We start from the raw sequence: 16,521 nt of genomic DNA, 5'->3' as shown, positions 1-16,521 counted from the left end.
GATGCAGGGGACACGGGTTTGTGCCCTGGTCCGGGAAGATCCCACATGCCGAGGAGCGGCTAGGCCCGTGAGCCATGGCCGCTGAGCCTGCGTGTCCGGAGCCTGTGCTCCTCAACAGGAGAGGCCACAACAGTGAGAGGCCCTCAGACCGAAAAAAAAAAAATTTTTTTAATTAAAAGGTAATAAAAAAAAAAGAAAGAAAGAAGGAAGAGAGCAACCAAACCAAAAAACAAATCCACCAGTGATAAGAAGCACTAAAAACAGAAACAAATTAGATGCAGAAAGCAAACCCCAAGTCTACAGTTACTCCCAAAGTCCACCGCCTCAGTTTTGTGATGATTCATTGTCTATTCATGTATTCCACAGATGCAGGGTACATCAAGTTGATTGTGAAGATTTAATCTGCTTCTCCTGAGGCTGCTGGGAGAGACTTCCTTTTCTATTCTTTGTTCACACAGTTCCTGGGGTTCAGCTTTGGATTTGTCCCCGCCTCTGCATATAAGTTGCCTGAGGGTGTCTGTTCTTAGCACCCACAGGACAGGGTTAAAGGAGCAGCTGATTAGGGGGCTCTGGCTCACTCAGGCTGGGGAGAGCAGAGGTACAGAGTGTGGGGCTAGCCTGCGGTGGCAGAGCCTGGAGTGATGTTGCAACAGCCTGAGGCGCGCCATGTGTTCTCCTGGGGAAGTTTTTCCTGTTTCACGGGACTCTGGCACTGGCTCCTGGGAGGGGAGGTGTGGATAGTGACCTGTTCTTGCACATAGGCTTCTTGATGGCTGCAGGAGCAGCCTTAGTGTTGCATGCCCGTCTCTGGGATCCATGCTGGTAGCTGCAGCTCACGACAGTCTCTGGAGCTCGTTTAGGTGGTGCTCTGAATCCCCTCTCCTTGCACACCCTGAAACAATGGTCTCTTGCCTCTTAGGCAGTTCCAAACTTTTTCCCAGACTCCCTCCAGCCTAGGTGTGGTGCACTAGCCCCCTTCAGGCCGTGTTCATGCAGCCAACCCCAGTCCTCTCCCTGGGATCTGACCTGCGAAGCCCAAGGCTCACTCCCAGCCCCCACCCACCCCAGCAGGTGAGCAGACAAGCCTCTCAGGCTGGTGAGTGCTGATCGGTAGCAATCCTCTGTGCAGGAATCTCTCTGCTTTGCCCTCTGCACCACTGTTGCTGTGTTCTCCTCCATGGCTCCAAAGCTTCCCCACCACCACCCCCTGTCTCTGCCATTGAAGGGGCTTCCTAGTGTGTGGAAACTTTTACTCCTTCACAGCTCCCTCCCAGAGGTGCAGGTCCCATCCCTATTCTTTTGTCTCTGTTTTTTCTTTTTTCTTTTGCCCTACCCAGGTATGTGGGGAGTTTCTTGCCTTGTGGGAAGTCTGAGTTCTTCTGTCAGCATTAAGTAGGCATTCTGTAGGAGTTGTTCCACATGTAGATCTATTTCTGCTGTATTTGTGGGGAGGAAGGTGATCTCCACATCTTACTCCTCCGCCATCTTGAAGGTCTCCTAACATGAGTTTTTCTAATTGACCTATTTTGGAAAATAGTTCAAACTCAATGTCATTTTTATAATTTATATACTCTTCCCAAATATTGTTTTACACTTTATATTTTCTCAAGTTCTGTTTACATCTTTAAGTGCTAACTTCGTGCTTTATACTTTACTACTAACGACATTTAGCCATATCAAGAAAGGAAGGGAAGGAGGGAGAGAGATGGGGAGAGAGGGAGAGAAAGAGTGAGGGAGGAAAGGAAGGAGGGAAGGAAAGAAATAGGAAAAAATGAATAGCACTAGCCAACTGTTCTTGATAAACCCAAACAGAAAATATGATCAACAGACAATATCTAATATATTAAACAGACTTTATGCACACTTGTAATTTTTGTGAGGCCCTTTCTACTAACTTAAGATTCATGCACATAACGCAAGTTGGTTCTCATGACTAAAACTGCAAATGAAAATTTTCATTTTTAGAAGACTTGTAGGCATAATAAATAATTCATTCATTTAATGCTGTTCTCTGGTATGTGTCCATATGTATACAGTACATTACAATGAAAATGCAGTTGGATTCATGTTTGTGATTACACATTCATGATTAATGGCTGTGAAGGGTACAATTATGGTGATTATACTTTTAACTGGTTATCATATACAAATGTGATAGTTTTTCCCATAAATGCATACAGATGAATAAGCAATCAAAGTGCACATTTTTTTCTCCAAAAAAGTAAAGCCTTCTGATAACAAAAATTAATAGTTGAAGTTCTAACTCTACAAAGCAAGAAATGGAAAACGATGTTATTTCCCAAGAAGAAATCATTTCATTCTCTTTTTAACCTGCAATTCAAATGCTCTGTGATTTCTTTTCATTTAGAAACCTTATTCTTATTTTTGCTTCTTGATGTTACATATGGTATGATAAACTTCTCCAAATGTTGCATACAGCAGAAAACTTCTGACATGTAGCATAAAGGACAATGATTGATATCAAAAATTGGGGTTGAGTGCAGCTCAGCCCAACTTGTCTTTACTCTTATTGCTGGATATATGTTCTCTTCCTGCCTGTTATGTGGCAGTCAGGCTCTGCTTTCTCTTTCTAGCCCCTTTGACACTTGACTGCCTCATCTCCCCTTTCATCGTCATCTCTCTAATCCAAGGAAATAGACCTGCCCTTCGTCTCATTTCTCAAGGATCATACTCATCATTGAATCTATACTAATCAGTTAATTTCTATAAACTTGTTGTTGCTTTTTCTAGTAGGAACTGTAGATTTTAGTTAGGACTTCTTATAAAAAATGAAGGCCTCCCCTCCAAAGGAGTGAGAATTTCAGGAACTGACATAAGAAAATTAATATATGGTCAGCTGAAACTTATAGTACCTTAGAAAATATGCCAAAGTAAGGGCTAGCTCCCTCTTGTGACCAAGCTTGTATAGACCAATATTTAGTAAAATAACAAAAAATGAGAGAATGAAAGCACTTCTGGAACACTTTATTTTAACCAGATCTACATTTACACCTATGCAGTATGAACTTCCCAATGTCATCTTAAATCCTTTCTGAAACAAGGCAAGGAAGAAATAAACGATAAATAATAATGAATTAATAAACTCATTATAAAATACTTTAATTATTATATTTTTTATTTTAAGAGCTTTTATTCTCCTTGATTTTAGTGTTTCTCTTTCACTTACATTGAAGAACTTAATATGTTAATAAACACAGGATTATGACGAAGAAAAAAATTCATGAGATCTATTTTAAAACCTTTAGACTAATCTCAGTCATAATTATCAATAGGATCTTATTAGAACTTTTCCCTATATGTTATACTTTTTTCTTATTATAATGCTCTGCTGTCATCCATAGCCATTATTAATAAAATGTTAAATACAGTTTTCACAGATAAGTTATATTTAATAAGGTTTTAATGTCTGAATTTTAAGAATCTTGTCTCGATTATTTTTTTGCAGACCTATCTTATTATTGCAGTCTTGATAAATATTTATTTTAATTTTATGGCAGTTGGTATTTCATTTGGTAGTTATTTGACTGAATCATTTGTTCCTTTCCCTAGATTGCCTGTGCCGTTTTTGCTGCTCTCTTACATTTCTTCTTCTTGGCTGCCTTCACGTGGATGTTCCTGGAGGGAGTGCAGCTCTATATCATGCTGGTGGAGGTTTTTGAGAGTGAACATTCACGAAGGAAATACTTTTACCTGGTCGGCTATGGTATGCCTGCGCTCATTGTGGCTGTGTCAGCTGCAGTAGACTATAGGAGTTATGGAACAGATAAAGTGTGAGTTTATGTTTTCTTTCCTTTTTTTCCTCTTTTAAAATCTAGTTGAAATTGAAACTTTGCATTTTCTCAGAAGCTAAGGTCTTTATATCACTTCACAGCAATAAACAACAGAACTGTAGAAGCAAATGGAGATAATTCAATTCATGGGTTGTACTTTTGTTATGATGTAAAGAGAGAAAAAATATTCCTGAGATTGCACATCTACATCACAACCTTGAGTAATTATAAAAGGATGATACTTTTAATATCTTTCAGAGCGTTGAGACATTTGTCAAATGAAGAGCTAGCTGTATTAAAGATGTGTATTCAGAGGACAGTGTAGTCCCTGACTTTAATGGCTTCTCTTCTTCCTGACATGTCAATTCTAGTCACTAGAAAGTAACATATCATTAACAGAAAGATAAAGTATATGAGCAGGGGCAGCTTGTGTTTTCCTTTTTTCCCCTAGGTGGCTATTGAGGTACAGTGATGAACTTTATTTTCAACATACCTTCAAATTGGTGAAACATACCCATAGAGATGATCAGCATACTTATGGAAAGGAATTCAGCGAAAAATATTTCAGTAATCCACATCAATATAATAGTTGGGATCCTGAGAATGAATGAGTTTCAATAGAAAAAGTTTAGAAAGAAGACCAAGATAGATCTCTGATGAATACTCACATTTAGAACATAGATTGAGGAGGGAGAATAAAAATAAAGAAAGAAGAGAGATGACCAGAGCCTTAAAAGAGAACCATGGGGAAAGTGAGAAGAAAGTTTCAAGGTGGTAGTCTCTGTCCATTTATCCTTTGCAACAACTATTTTGGCAAAGTGCTGGAAGCAGAAGCCAAATTGGAAAGTGTGAAGAGATAAGTCAGTGGCAACAAAGTAGAGTCTTCAAGTGTTATCTACAGGCTGAAAAAGTTTGATTGAGAAATAGTGAAAATATTAATTCATGGTAACAGTAATGAAGAAGGATTTTTTAAAATGAAGTCCCAGGGGCTTCCCTGGTGGCGCAGTGGTTGAGAGTCCACCTGCCGATGCAGGGGACACGGGTTCGTGCCCCGGTCCGGGAGGATCCCGCGTGCCGCGGAGCGGCTGGGCCCGTGAGCTGTGGCCGCTGGGCCTGCGCGTCCGGAACCTGTGCTCTGCGGCGGGAGGGGCCGCGACAGTGAGAGGCCCGCGTACTGCAAAAAAAAAAAAAAAAATGAAGCCCCAAAATATCTAGGGTGGGAAGAATCAAGTTGGTAAGAGGAGATTAGTAGAAAGTATCTTATGCCTCATTTGTATTAAATATATATATATAGGCTGAATGAAAAGAAAAGGTCCTAGGGGGATAGAAAGGCATAAGATTAGACATAAGATGAGAAAAACCCTGATTTAGTACTGAAAGTGGCCTTATAATTCACCTAGTCCAAGGCATTAATTTTATAGATGAAAAAAAATCAAGAACCAGGTAAATTAATTGCCTTGTCCATGGTGATGGAGGTAGATAGTGGCAGATGTGTGATGAAATAAGTCAAGCTTATTTCCACTAAAACTAGGATGTTTTTGAAATAGTCAGATGACCCCTGTCTTCTGAGGTGTGAAGGAAATAACAGAAAAGATAAATTTGGAAGTGGAGGAATTTTTCCATCAGATAGGAGATGCTGATTTTTGAGTGAATAGGTGAGGTCACACTGAGAGGACAGATTTGAAAAGCTTTGAAATGAGCACTATGGAAAATGTGTTAAGGAGCCAATTAGACATTAATAAAACGATTTCCAAGCAGTAGTGTAGGCTCAGATGAGTTTAGACAACATCAATTGTACAGAAGTTAGTAAGCCAAATTTCATGACTTTTCACCAGCAGTCAGCAGCCTGAATATGCTGGCAATAAAGCAGCTCGTTTCCCAGAAGAGATGATTCAGAAGGAGGGAACAAAAAGAGGACTCCAGAGTTATAGGGAGCATAGTTAAAATAGAATATACGTTGGTGTAGAAGCAGCAACGATACGATTAAAAGAAGACCATCTCGCTTCTGTTGAATTTTTTTCTTGAGTACAGTGACAAGCTACATAAAACAATTTGTCTAAATGTAATAGTAATTATTTTTTAATCTAACCTTTGTGAATTGTGGTCGAATCTGAGGTCATTTTGTGTATCCCAGTGGCAATCATGGACCAGATTAGGATTAGATAAAAATATTGCCAGTATTTGCTCCTAAAGACATTTTAGGGAAGGGGGATTAGATAATAGAATTTAATTAAAAACACCTTTATTGATATAATTTGCATACCATAAAATTCACTCTTTTAAAGAATACAATTCAGTTGTTTTTAGTACATTCAATGTTAGGCATCCATCACCACTAACTAATTTTAGAACACTTTTATCCCCTCTAAAAGAAGCCCATTAGCAGTTACTGCCCTTAGAGGATTTTACATTTTAATTAATGCATTTTCTCTCTAATGTATTAAATTGACTGATATTGTTATTTGTAACCTATACTATAAATATTGTCCTTATATAGCTCAATTTTGCTCTCTTGCACTTCTTGACTTGCTTTTATTTTTGTTTTATGTTGTTTTTTCTCTTTAGATATTTGCAAATTTTCCTATTACTGAACTGACAACTTGTTTGCTTTATGTTTTAGTCATTTATTTTGAAAGAGAGGTCATTTTCTGGATAGCAGGAATCTATCTTTTCTTAGAATCAATACTATGTAGTCTCTTGTGACTTTGTTAAAGTTTTGGCCATCATTGCTTTAATTTCCTGCACCATAACTGGAAGATCTCATTTACTGACATTATCACTTTGTGAGAATAGAGGCTAATTTTTTTCCCAGGCATTGATTTAAAACAAGCCTTAATAATAGTTCAGTTTCACCATTATGATTTTTCCCAACACAAAGAGAAGCAAAACAGATACAGATAAAATAAATGGTAAATGAAAGAGGGATAGAAAAGGATAGGGAAAATTGCACTAAAATTCTTTCACAGGTGGGCATAGAGCATTTAGTGTCTCATTTGGGCATTTTCAATAAATTGTCCAGAGAGAGACCTTCAAAATACATGGAAAAAAGATTTAACTTCTTCCTTTGGGAATTCATCCAACTCAGCTTCTATACAGTGCTGTTTTGCCCATTGAGAAAGCAGGTGTTGAAAACGAAACATTATTCAGTCATTTGTATTTACTTGATAAGCTGAAATGAACAGATCATGTTTCCGTCAGTTTAATCAAGATATTGTCTCAAATAAAAATATAAGCAATGAATTTTTATACACTCGAAGGATTTCTGCATATAGAATTATGTATCTTGTTCCTTATTATTAAATCTGTTTTTGTTGTCTAGTTTCTGTTACTATTGTTTATTTCTTTTATTTCAAATGGCATTTCCTACTTCCTGCTCATCACATTTAGGGGCTTTTTGGTTTGTTTGTTTGTTTTTGCCACTGTTACCTTCTTATGTGCTACATTGATTTTTTTAAATACAAATATGTAAAGTCTACAGTCATAAATAAACTGGAATTAGCCAGAATTCAGAGACATATTGTCACTCATTTTCTGTAAATTCTTATTAAGCTTAATACAGTAAATTTGTATTTCTCAGAAGTCTATTTTACTTATTTTTGGAATTTTGTTATTATTAAATTTTTATTTCTTAGTCTCAACCACTTGGATTACATCGAGACTAAAACCATTGAATACATATTACAGTAATCCAAATAACAAATTTCTCTTTCTTTTCTCTCCTCTTAATGTACTTAATGTATTTTATTATAATAACAATGAGGTTTTATTTCTGAAACCTTTAATAATAATAATAGCTTACATTTCTAAAAAGTAGAGAGTCGTATCAATGGTAGGAGATAAAATTAGAGACAGAATTGTTTTTGTAGGTTAAATAAATGTTATTTTGATACAGATAGAGGTAACTTTCATATTCCATTTGGCTGAAGGATTATGATGTGTTTTTCTATGAAATGTCATTAGGGCTGTTGAATTGATTATTATGTAGAAAACACATACTCACACATAAAGCATACATAATTTGATTTTGAGAAGTTGCTTAGTTTGCCATCAATTTGCAATATTTATAAGAGAATCTCATTATTTTCTGATGTTATTTCATGAAATCTTTTTATCTGTATTGACATTATTCTCGAGAGAATTTACTTAGAATTACATTTAGTCGCAATTATCAGACACTTAAAAAATCAGATTAAAAGTCCAATACAGTCATTAAAAAAAAAAAATTCAGCTAGTGGACCACAGGTCTAAATTGCACTGACTATGGGGTGTTTTCCATTTTCTCTCTGTTTTTCTATCTACCATTAGTCTCTTATACTGATATTCATATGAACATTCAGTGAAGCCATCCATGGGGTTATAGCTCAAAGGTAGAGCATTTGACTTTGGTGAAGCCATCCAATATGATACTGTCAAAAAATAAAGTCTGGCATTGACTTAATAATTCAAACACAACTGATACGCAAATTCTGTGCTAAGTACTTTGATTTTATGACCTGAAATTAATCAGTTCATGTAAACTTTAATTACCTCAGTATTACCTCCAAAAATGCAAACTGTTTGAACAGTTAATTTTTATTCAAAGGGAAAAAATTGCATTTATAGTTTATAGCACTTTCCTTGAAATCTAGCTTTATGACAGAAAAAGCAGTGGTTAAAGTCATGGGTAGATTGGAAAAGGACTGGAAGTAGGTTCCAAGAAGAGGAGAAGGGAGGGTGCTGGGAAGGAGTAAAGCTCAGAGAATAGCCCAGAAATTAAAATGTGGGCTCAAAAATTGGTAAAAGTTTTCTGAAAGATGTTGATTAGGTCATGAACACTTATAACGGACCAGAAAGAACATCCTTGAGTTCTAAAAGCATAACTGAGCTTTTAAAAATAATTGAAATCAATTTTATGATCTGAAAATTATTATAAATCATCTGTTAAGTCTTAGATTTGTCTTCTTAGTTCACTAGCTTAACAATAGCTCTAAAAGGGGTAGTCTCTCCTCTGCTAGTTAAAAGCCCCCCAATTTCTTTATTGCCACTTCATTCTCTAACCAGCATAATCATTTGGGTAGAAAAGTGATTATTGATTTTTAAAATACTAGGTTATATTATTATCCAAGAAGGAGCCGAGCCATGGAACATTAAACTTGATAGTATCTGAAAGTTATATGCATAGTTTTATTCAATAGATTTTGCAATGTCTAAGCACGTCATCCTACTCATAGAACATTATATATTCATCTGAAATATTTCTCTAAGCATGAAAAATACTCCTACTTGTAACATTGTGTTGACATGAAGCATTTACCTTACTAAATATTTATCACCAGGCATGTTTGACTTTAGGTTGACCAGTGGGAAATAGTACAGATAATGAAGAAGTATTTATCATTGACATGTATCAAGATAGTCATTCAATATGTGTATGGGGAATGCTCTGTATGTTATATGTTCTGTTGTTAAAGCCAAGAGCATATTTTATGTGTATGTATATCAGAGACTGAGGGCTTATTGTATCATCACTTCATCACCCAGGAACCCTATGACTGGCATAAGATTATCACCGTATATAAGAATTTGGGGTTGAGCATAATTTTTTTGGTTAAGGAGTTATCCATTCCAGAGCTTATATAAGAGAACATAAGGACTGCTGTCCTGTTATTTAGAAAATATAATTGAAGTCAAATATGGAACTTAAGTTCTTACTGGAACCAAAGAAGTATATATAATAACTTCCACATCTAGAGATTACCTTTTATCATAATTTCACCCACTAGAAGGTTACAATCAAAAAGACAGCTAATGACACATATTGGTGAGGATGTGGAAAAATCAGAATCCTCATATATTTCTGGTGACAATGTAAAATGGTGCAGCTAACTACTTTGGAAAAGAGTTTGACAGATCTTCAAAATGCTAACATTAGATATCAAATGACCTAGCAATTCCACTCCTAGGGATTTACCCAAGAAAAAATGAAAACATGGGCTCATTCAAAAACTTTCACGTGAATATTCATAGAAGCATTATTCATATTAGCCAAAAAAGTGGAAACCCCCATATCCATCAGTTGAAGAGAAGATAAACAAAATGTGGTATATCCGTATGATAGAATATTATTTGGAAATAAAAATGAAGTATTGATACATGCTACAAAATGAACACAATTTAAAAACATTATGTTAAATGAAATAATCCAGTCACAAAAGACTACACATGTATGATCCCATTTGTACTAAATGTCTAGAATAGACAAATTCTTAGAGACAAAAAGTAAAGTGGTTACTAGGACTGGGGAGAGGGTAGGGAAGCCATTACCATACCAAGGGAGTGAATTTGGTAGAGACAATGGAGGGTGGCTGTAGATAGGCACAAGTTTTCATTCTGGTGCCATGAAAATATTCTAAAATTAGATTACAGTGATCATTTCCCAACTTTTAAATATACTAAAAGCATTGAATTATATACTTTAAATTGATGATTCAGAGTATATAAATTATACTGCAATAAAGCTGTTTAAAAATACTAAAACTTTTACTAACTTATCAGGAGATCACCTTATATTTGGAAAGATCTAATATTTTTACTTGGGACATATTTCAACAATCTGTGCTTTATGTACAGCATATAAATTTCTCATCTACTCATTGAGAATTTATCATTGTCAACAAAACTATAGCTTTTATTTATTTTATAACTTGTATGTTTATTCTTTTTGAGAAACACATATTAGGTTCAGGACTTTGGAGTCAGGTAGACTAGAATAAAATTCAGGCTCAACCAATTATTAGCCATGTGGCTGTGGGCAAGTCAGTTTGACTTTCTAATCTGTAACGTGGGGGTTATTATATAAGTACCTTGCAAAACTACTGCAATATTTTAAACTGTGTGTGTATGAGTAAATACATATGTATATGTATGTGTATGTGTGTGCATATATATGTATATATATTTAAGTATGCATGCATGTAAAATGTTTGACATGAATAAGCATTTATTAAATTATAACTATTATTATTACTGGTACTATTATTTAGCTGATGCAAATGAAGGAATACAAACTTTATGATTAGCAACATTGTTTTAATTATAAAATAAATTATATTAAAAGCATCCATTTATAAGAGTAGTGATCACAATTCTTATGCTACTGCCTCCTGTTATTTCAAGCAACATGGGACCATGGGAATTATTCCAACATTTAGTATTAATAAATTATAACAGCACTTTTCTTACCTTTGTAGTCCACCATAAACTTATAGGATGTATTTTGCTGAAGAAATAATGAAACACTTATTTTTTAAAAATATATTGGGGGGAATTCCCTGGTGGTCCAGTGGTTAGGATTCCATGCTCTCACTGCTGAGGGCCCAGGTCCAATCCGTGGTCAATGAACTAAGATCCCGCAAGCCATGTGGCATGGCCAAAAAAAAAAAAACCATATTGGGTGCATGAAGACAACCTAACCTATATTTGATGTATGAGATCTAATTTTGTGTTCTAAATTTCAAAAATTGTAGCTGAACCACAAATGCCAGTCTTGAGTACCAGTGATCACACTGCATTCCTGCATTACTCTGCCAAACTTTTTTCCAGTTCATGCACTTGCTCGCACAGTATTTCAATATTAGATGCATGAGTGTGCTGTGATACAAATGTCATTTAAAAACCCTTAACAGATGTATTATGCAGTAAGCTTAGAACTAGAGCAATTATGCTTGAAGTGTGTATCTGTCCCTTTTCCTCTTCTCTTCCTTCTTTCTTGCCCCAATTCTCTTTATTCCTTCCTTTTTCTCTCAATATTGCCAGAAATTTGTAGTACAAATATAGAAAGATCTGCATATGCTGCAGAGAAAAGAAGAATATGTAGTTTGCAAACTCTCATAAACAACCTGATATAATTAAACCCTATAAATTTCATGGTCTATCAGTCACAAAGATTGTTTACTGGTTACATTTAATACTCAACAAGGATAGTTTAGTCTGTGATTTAGGTCCTGTAGAAAAAGAAGCAAATATCATTGTTAATTTACATTACTTCAAAGAATTGGTTAATGGTCAGATGTCCGCTTTGATAAGAGTGAATTAAACAGGCAAAAAAATACAATATCCCAAGGCATCTTAATGGAACAACGTTAAACTAACTTTGAATAAGGAACTACACTCTGGTAGTGTAACTGGTACCTAAAAACATTATAAAACATATGTTTTAGGTGACATTTATGTATGTTGGGAAATTGGTCTTACCACTTTTTAAAATACAGAGCCATGCCTTTTTAAAATGACTGATAGAAAAATGGTGAGGAGTATTTTAGTAGGAGAAGAGAATTAGCTTTAGAAGCATGGTTTTCTGTTGTTCTGTTTTGAGAAATTAATTTATTAATTAATAAATAAATTAATTTATTTCATTGCTGTATTTTTCTGTTTTCTGAGTAAACCTAAAGGTAGTACTTGCTTAATTGGTAATTAACATTTTTACAGGAGACTGATCCAGATTTCAACACCTTTATTATTATTTAATTTGCAGTGATGTTTCTTATATTTTGGAAGAAAATAATTCTGGAAGAGCATAATAATTTATCCATGCAGATTAGTATCAGTTGTTTAGAGTATTAAACCTGAATTAATGTAGTAAGACTTTATCAAATATATGGCAATATATGCTGATTTTATAATTTTTTAAAAATTGCTACAAAAAGAATTTCAGTGACATCTTTGTATAGGTAAATGGGAGAAAAAGTCAAGGTTTATGGTATGTGACGAGTTCTCCTTTGAATTCCAGAATATATCTGGTCTTGTAAGATTTTTCAGTCTTGATTCAAATAAGCATGTAGTGTCATCAGAATGCATTTGCTCTTTCAACAGCGGGTTATCTCTTCTATTACAGTACTGATATAAACATAATTTATAGATTTTATGTATATGACAGAACTTCATTTAAAAAAAGAATTGATATATCTTAAAAATTAAACAAAAGTAGCCTCTTAAAATTAATGATTTCACAAATTAAATGATGCTTAGTGGATAAAGGCAATTTTCAGATAAATTGTACTTTTCGATGGCAGGTCTATCTGGCCATTTGCAAGTTGGACTTTATTATGTTTAGTACAATAAGCTGTTCCTTTATAGCATTTGTCTCCCCTTAATCAGTGGTTTTGCATTGTATCTAAGTGACATTGAATGGCCTAGACTTAGCGAATACTGTGAGGTAGGATGTATGTGCCCAGGCATGTAAAAACACACACATAATACAGCCGGCCCTCCGGATCCATGCATTCAGCATGAGTGGATATGGAGGGCCAGCTGTAAGGCACTTGAGCATCCACGGATTTTGGTATCCATGGGGGATCCTGGAAACAATTCCTCATGGTTTCTGAGGGATGTCTGTACTCTCCCTCACCTTAAAGCCAGGGTGAATTCTTTCAACATTGGCACAGGAAACTCAGGGCACAAATCACACAAACTTTTAAGGTAGTTAATGGGAAAAAGGAAATACAGAAAGTTTTGAGAAAGCCAGCATGCGGCCAAAAACAGCAGGTATCGCCATATGGCAATTGAATTAGAAAAGGGATTCTTGCCACACTGTGGTCCAGAAGGTAGTCAAGCCCAGGCAGCCATCAAGTAGAGAAGATTTATTTAATACATGTTAAGTGTTTCATATCGCCTCTTTCACTCTTCAGTTCCTCAGAGAATTGAAATCTGTTGTACCGAATAGATATTGAAGAATTTTCTTACAGAAAAAAATAATAACTTCTAAAGTAATTTCACTTCTACATTTAGAGATCACTATGCCAAAAGCACATTTATTTCCAGATAAAGCATTTGCAAAACAAAGACCTTTTTCAAAAGGTATAAAAGTTTTGTAAGGCAAAAACTTAATGACATTATTTTATTTTAACAACACATTTGGTGAAATTATGTAAATTTTGTAAATTCTCTACTTTATCCAAGACATTCTGTAATATTGTAATTAAAATTGTTTGTCTAAGAAGTCATTAACCTGTAGAATAACAGTTTTCAGAAATTCTTGAAATACATTTTCCTTTGAAAACAGCTTGCTGAAAATGTGTTTTGGTTCTCACATTAGCTCTCTAAAACTCGTCTGACCTACAGAAGAACGGGGGCTGTACTATTAACAGTCATTCTTATATGTATTATTAGTATATCATGCTGATACAATTTCAGCAACATTCTTGGACTCTGGTGTATGTGTTTGTGTGTATGTGTATGCTTTTGTATGTTTTAATTTGGGAATATGTCCATGATTTGTCCTTTATTGTCCTTATCTTGAGGGAAAATGTGGTCTTTGTTGAGAACCCAGAAAGACCCACAAATATTTCCCCTTCTCTGGTCTCCCCGCAACACACACACACACTCCTTTGTTATTAGGGCGGTAACAAACTAGCCTCTGGTCAGAATGAAGACAATGTTCATATTTCAACCTTTGTGTTCTCTGGTTTGTTTCTGCTTATTGGCAATACCACACTCTTATTTTCCATGACCAAATTTTTTGAACAACAGCACAACAAAAAGATAACCAATTACTCAAACTAATGGCTAATAGTTTAAGTATTGATTGCCTCCCTCATAACATTTTTTCAAATTGGATTATTATGTTTATTTTGAATAAAGATAAATTATATGTCTATGTAAAAAATATGAACTTGTAGTCAGTTTGGTGTTTTTTTTTTTTTTTTTGCGGTACGCGGGCCTCTCACTGTTGTGGCCTCTTCCGTTGCGGACTCAGAGGCCATCGCTCACGGGCCCAGCCGCTCCACGGCATGTGGGATCCTCCCGGACCGGGGCACGAACCCGTGTCCCCTGCATCGGCAGGCGGACTCTCAACCACTGCGCCACCAGGGAAGCCCTGTAGTCAGTTTCTTATTGGACTGCAAATATTATACTCCAATTGAAATTAGTTTACATATATTTAACTTAATAGAATAAGGCCAGATTTTCTTGTTTTGAAATCACTTTTTTTCCAGGCCATTTGGTTATTTCTTTACTTAAAAATCTAGCTTCTAACCTTTTTAAAAATAATTGAAGTTACATAAAAGTAAAAAAAAAAGCATAATAAACATCACTGCCTCTATCACTCAAATGTTAAAACTGTTAGTATTTTGGCACATAGCTTTCAGTAATTACTAAAATAAAGCACATTGCTAAAGCCCCTTTCATCTGCTTCTGGTCCTCTCTACTCACATATGAGAGGCAATCACTAATCTGAGTTTGATGATTTTTCCCATTTCATTAAAAAAATTGCATACATATATGTATCTGTCAAAAATATGTGTATTGTAGTTCAAAGTTGTATAGATTCTTCACTTGACTTTTTCACTAAACTTTGTTACTGTGGTCTATTCTATTGACATATAAAGATCTACTTCCTCCCTCTTCACTATTTTATAACATTTCATCATATGAATAGGGAACATTTTATTTATTTATTCCTGTATTGACATATATAAAGTTCTTTCTACATAGCTTTTCTGGTATTCCATTATTGCTGAGGTTTAAATAACAGTTACATAATAATCAGAAATATTTACATACTTTGGATTTGCTCTTTTACACCACTTAGCAAAGCACTCGACTGTTTTCCACTGGAGATGTTTTCTTTTTTAATTATGCCTCAAATATAGCCAAATGGCAAATAATTCAAGATATGATTTTTAACATCAAATGTAATTTGTTCAAAATTTACCTTAATCTTTCTCATAACTAGTCACTTCCATTTTGTCTCCCTGTCATCCTGAAGAATGAAAATGTAATTTCCCAGAGGCTTTAAGAATTGAGGGAGTATTAAATGTAACTGAAATTAAGTGATTAATAATTTACTTTTGGGTCATGAATCAACTTCATGGGATGCTAAGGATAATTTGCAACCCCAGAAGCACTAGCAGTAACAATGCACTTTTTAAGACTTAAGAACTCTCAAAGGTTGGCTGCCCAACCTAATTAAACTTCAGTTTTCTGATACCAAACTTATTTCTTCTTTGTACTGAATTTCCTCAGATCTTCTTGACAGGAAAATGTCACTTTACCTGACAGCTAATAGACAGGTTATGTAGCACCATAATTGGAGAGAAAAAGATAGCTTAAAGCTACTCGATTTAATGGCTATGTGTATGGCTTTTTCTTTCTTTCTTTTTCTTTTTTTTTAGGGTTTCTATGACAGACACAAAAGGCCCTAGCAAATAGGTCCAGTGCCATTTTTTTCCTGCTTCCTCTAGGGGTGATTATCTTACTCCATCAATAGTGCTGTCAGAAATGGGCACATAATTCAGCATTTAAATGAACAAGCAATGTAATATTTCCTGTCTCCCGGTGGAATGCTTTGCAGCTCACATTCTTCTCTGTCACTCGCTCACTCTTGATGTATGTCCCATATCCAGTCCTTGAATGCCTTCTCTTCCTTGTGTTTCATTGCAGATGTTGGCTCCGACTTGACACCTACTTCATTTGGAGTTTTATAGGACCAGCGACCTTGATAATTATGGTAAGAACTCCTAATTAACTATGTGTTTCCCAGGTCAAGAAATAAAACTTTCACTATTCTTGTGCTGTTTATTTTTAATTTACATAGAGTAATTTGGGGAAAGCATGTACTTATTTGACCCTATATAACTCAAGCAATTAGACACTCATTATAGTCTACTTTTTTTTGTTTTGTTTTGTTTTTTTGTTTTTTTTTTTTTTTTTTTTTGTGGTATGCGGGCCTCCCTCTGTTGTGGCCTCTCCCGTC

General features: G+C 35.2%; 1 protein-coding gene across 1 annotated transcript in view; it reads left to right on the top strand.

The window, feature by feature from the left end:
- ADGRL3 (adhesion G protein-coupled receptor L3) overlaps positions 1 to 16,521 on the top strand; it is a 150,310-nt gene that overhangs the window by 59,227 nt on the left and 74,562 nt on the right. Inside the window, exons 8-9 of the mRNA XM_055086330.1 lie at positions 3,571 to 3,791; positions 16,209 to 16,275. Of these exons, the coding sequence (XP_054942305.1) occupies positions 3,571 to 3,791; positions 16,209 to 16,275 (288 nt within the window). The remainder of the gene's footprint in view (positions 1 to 3,570; positions 3,792 to 16,208; positions 16,276 to 16,521) is intronic.

Source organism: Physeter macrocephalus, chromosome 7, assembly GCF_002837175.3.
Source record: "Physeter macrocephalus isolate SW-GA chromosome 7, ASM283717v5, whole genome shotgun sequence".
NCBI classification, from domain to species: domain Eukaryota; kingdom Metazoa; phylum Chordata; class Mammalia; order Artiodactyla; family Physeteridae; genus Physeter; species Physeter macrocephalus.
This window is presented reverse-complemented; position numbering and strand designations above follow the sequence as displayed.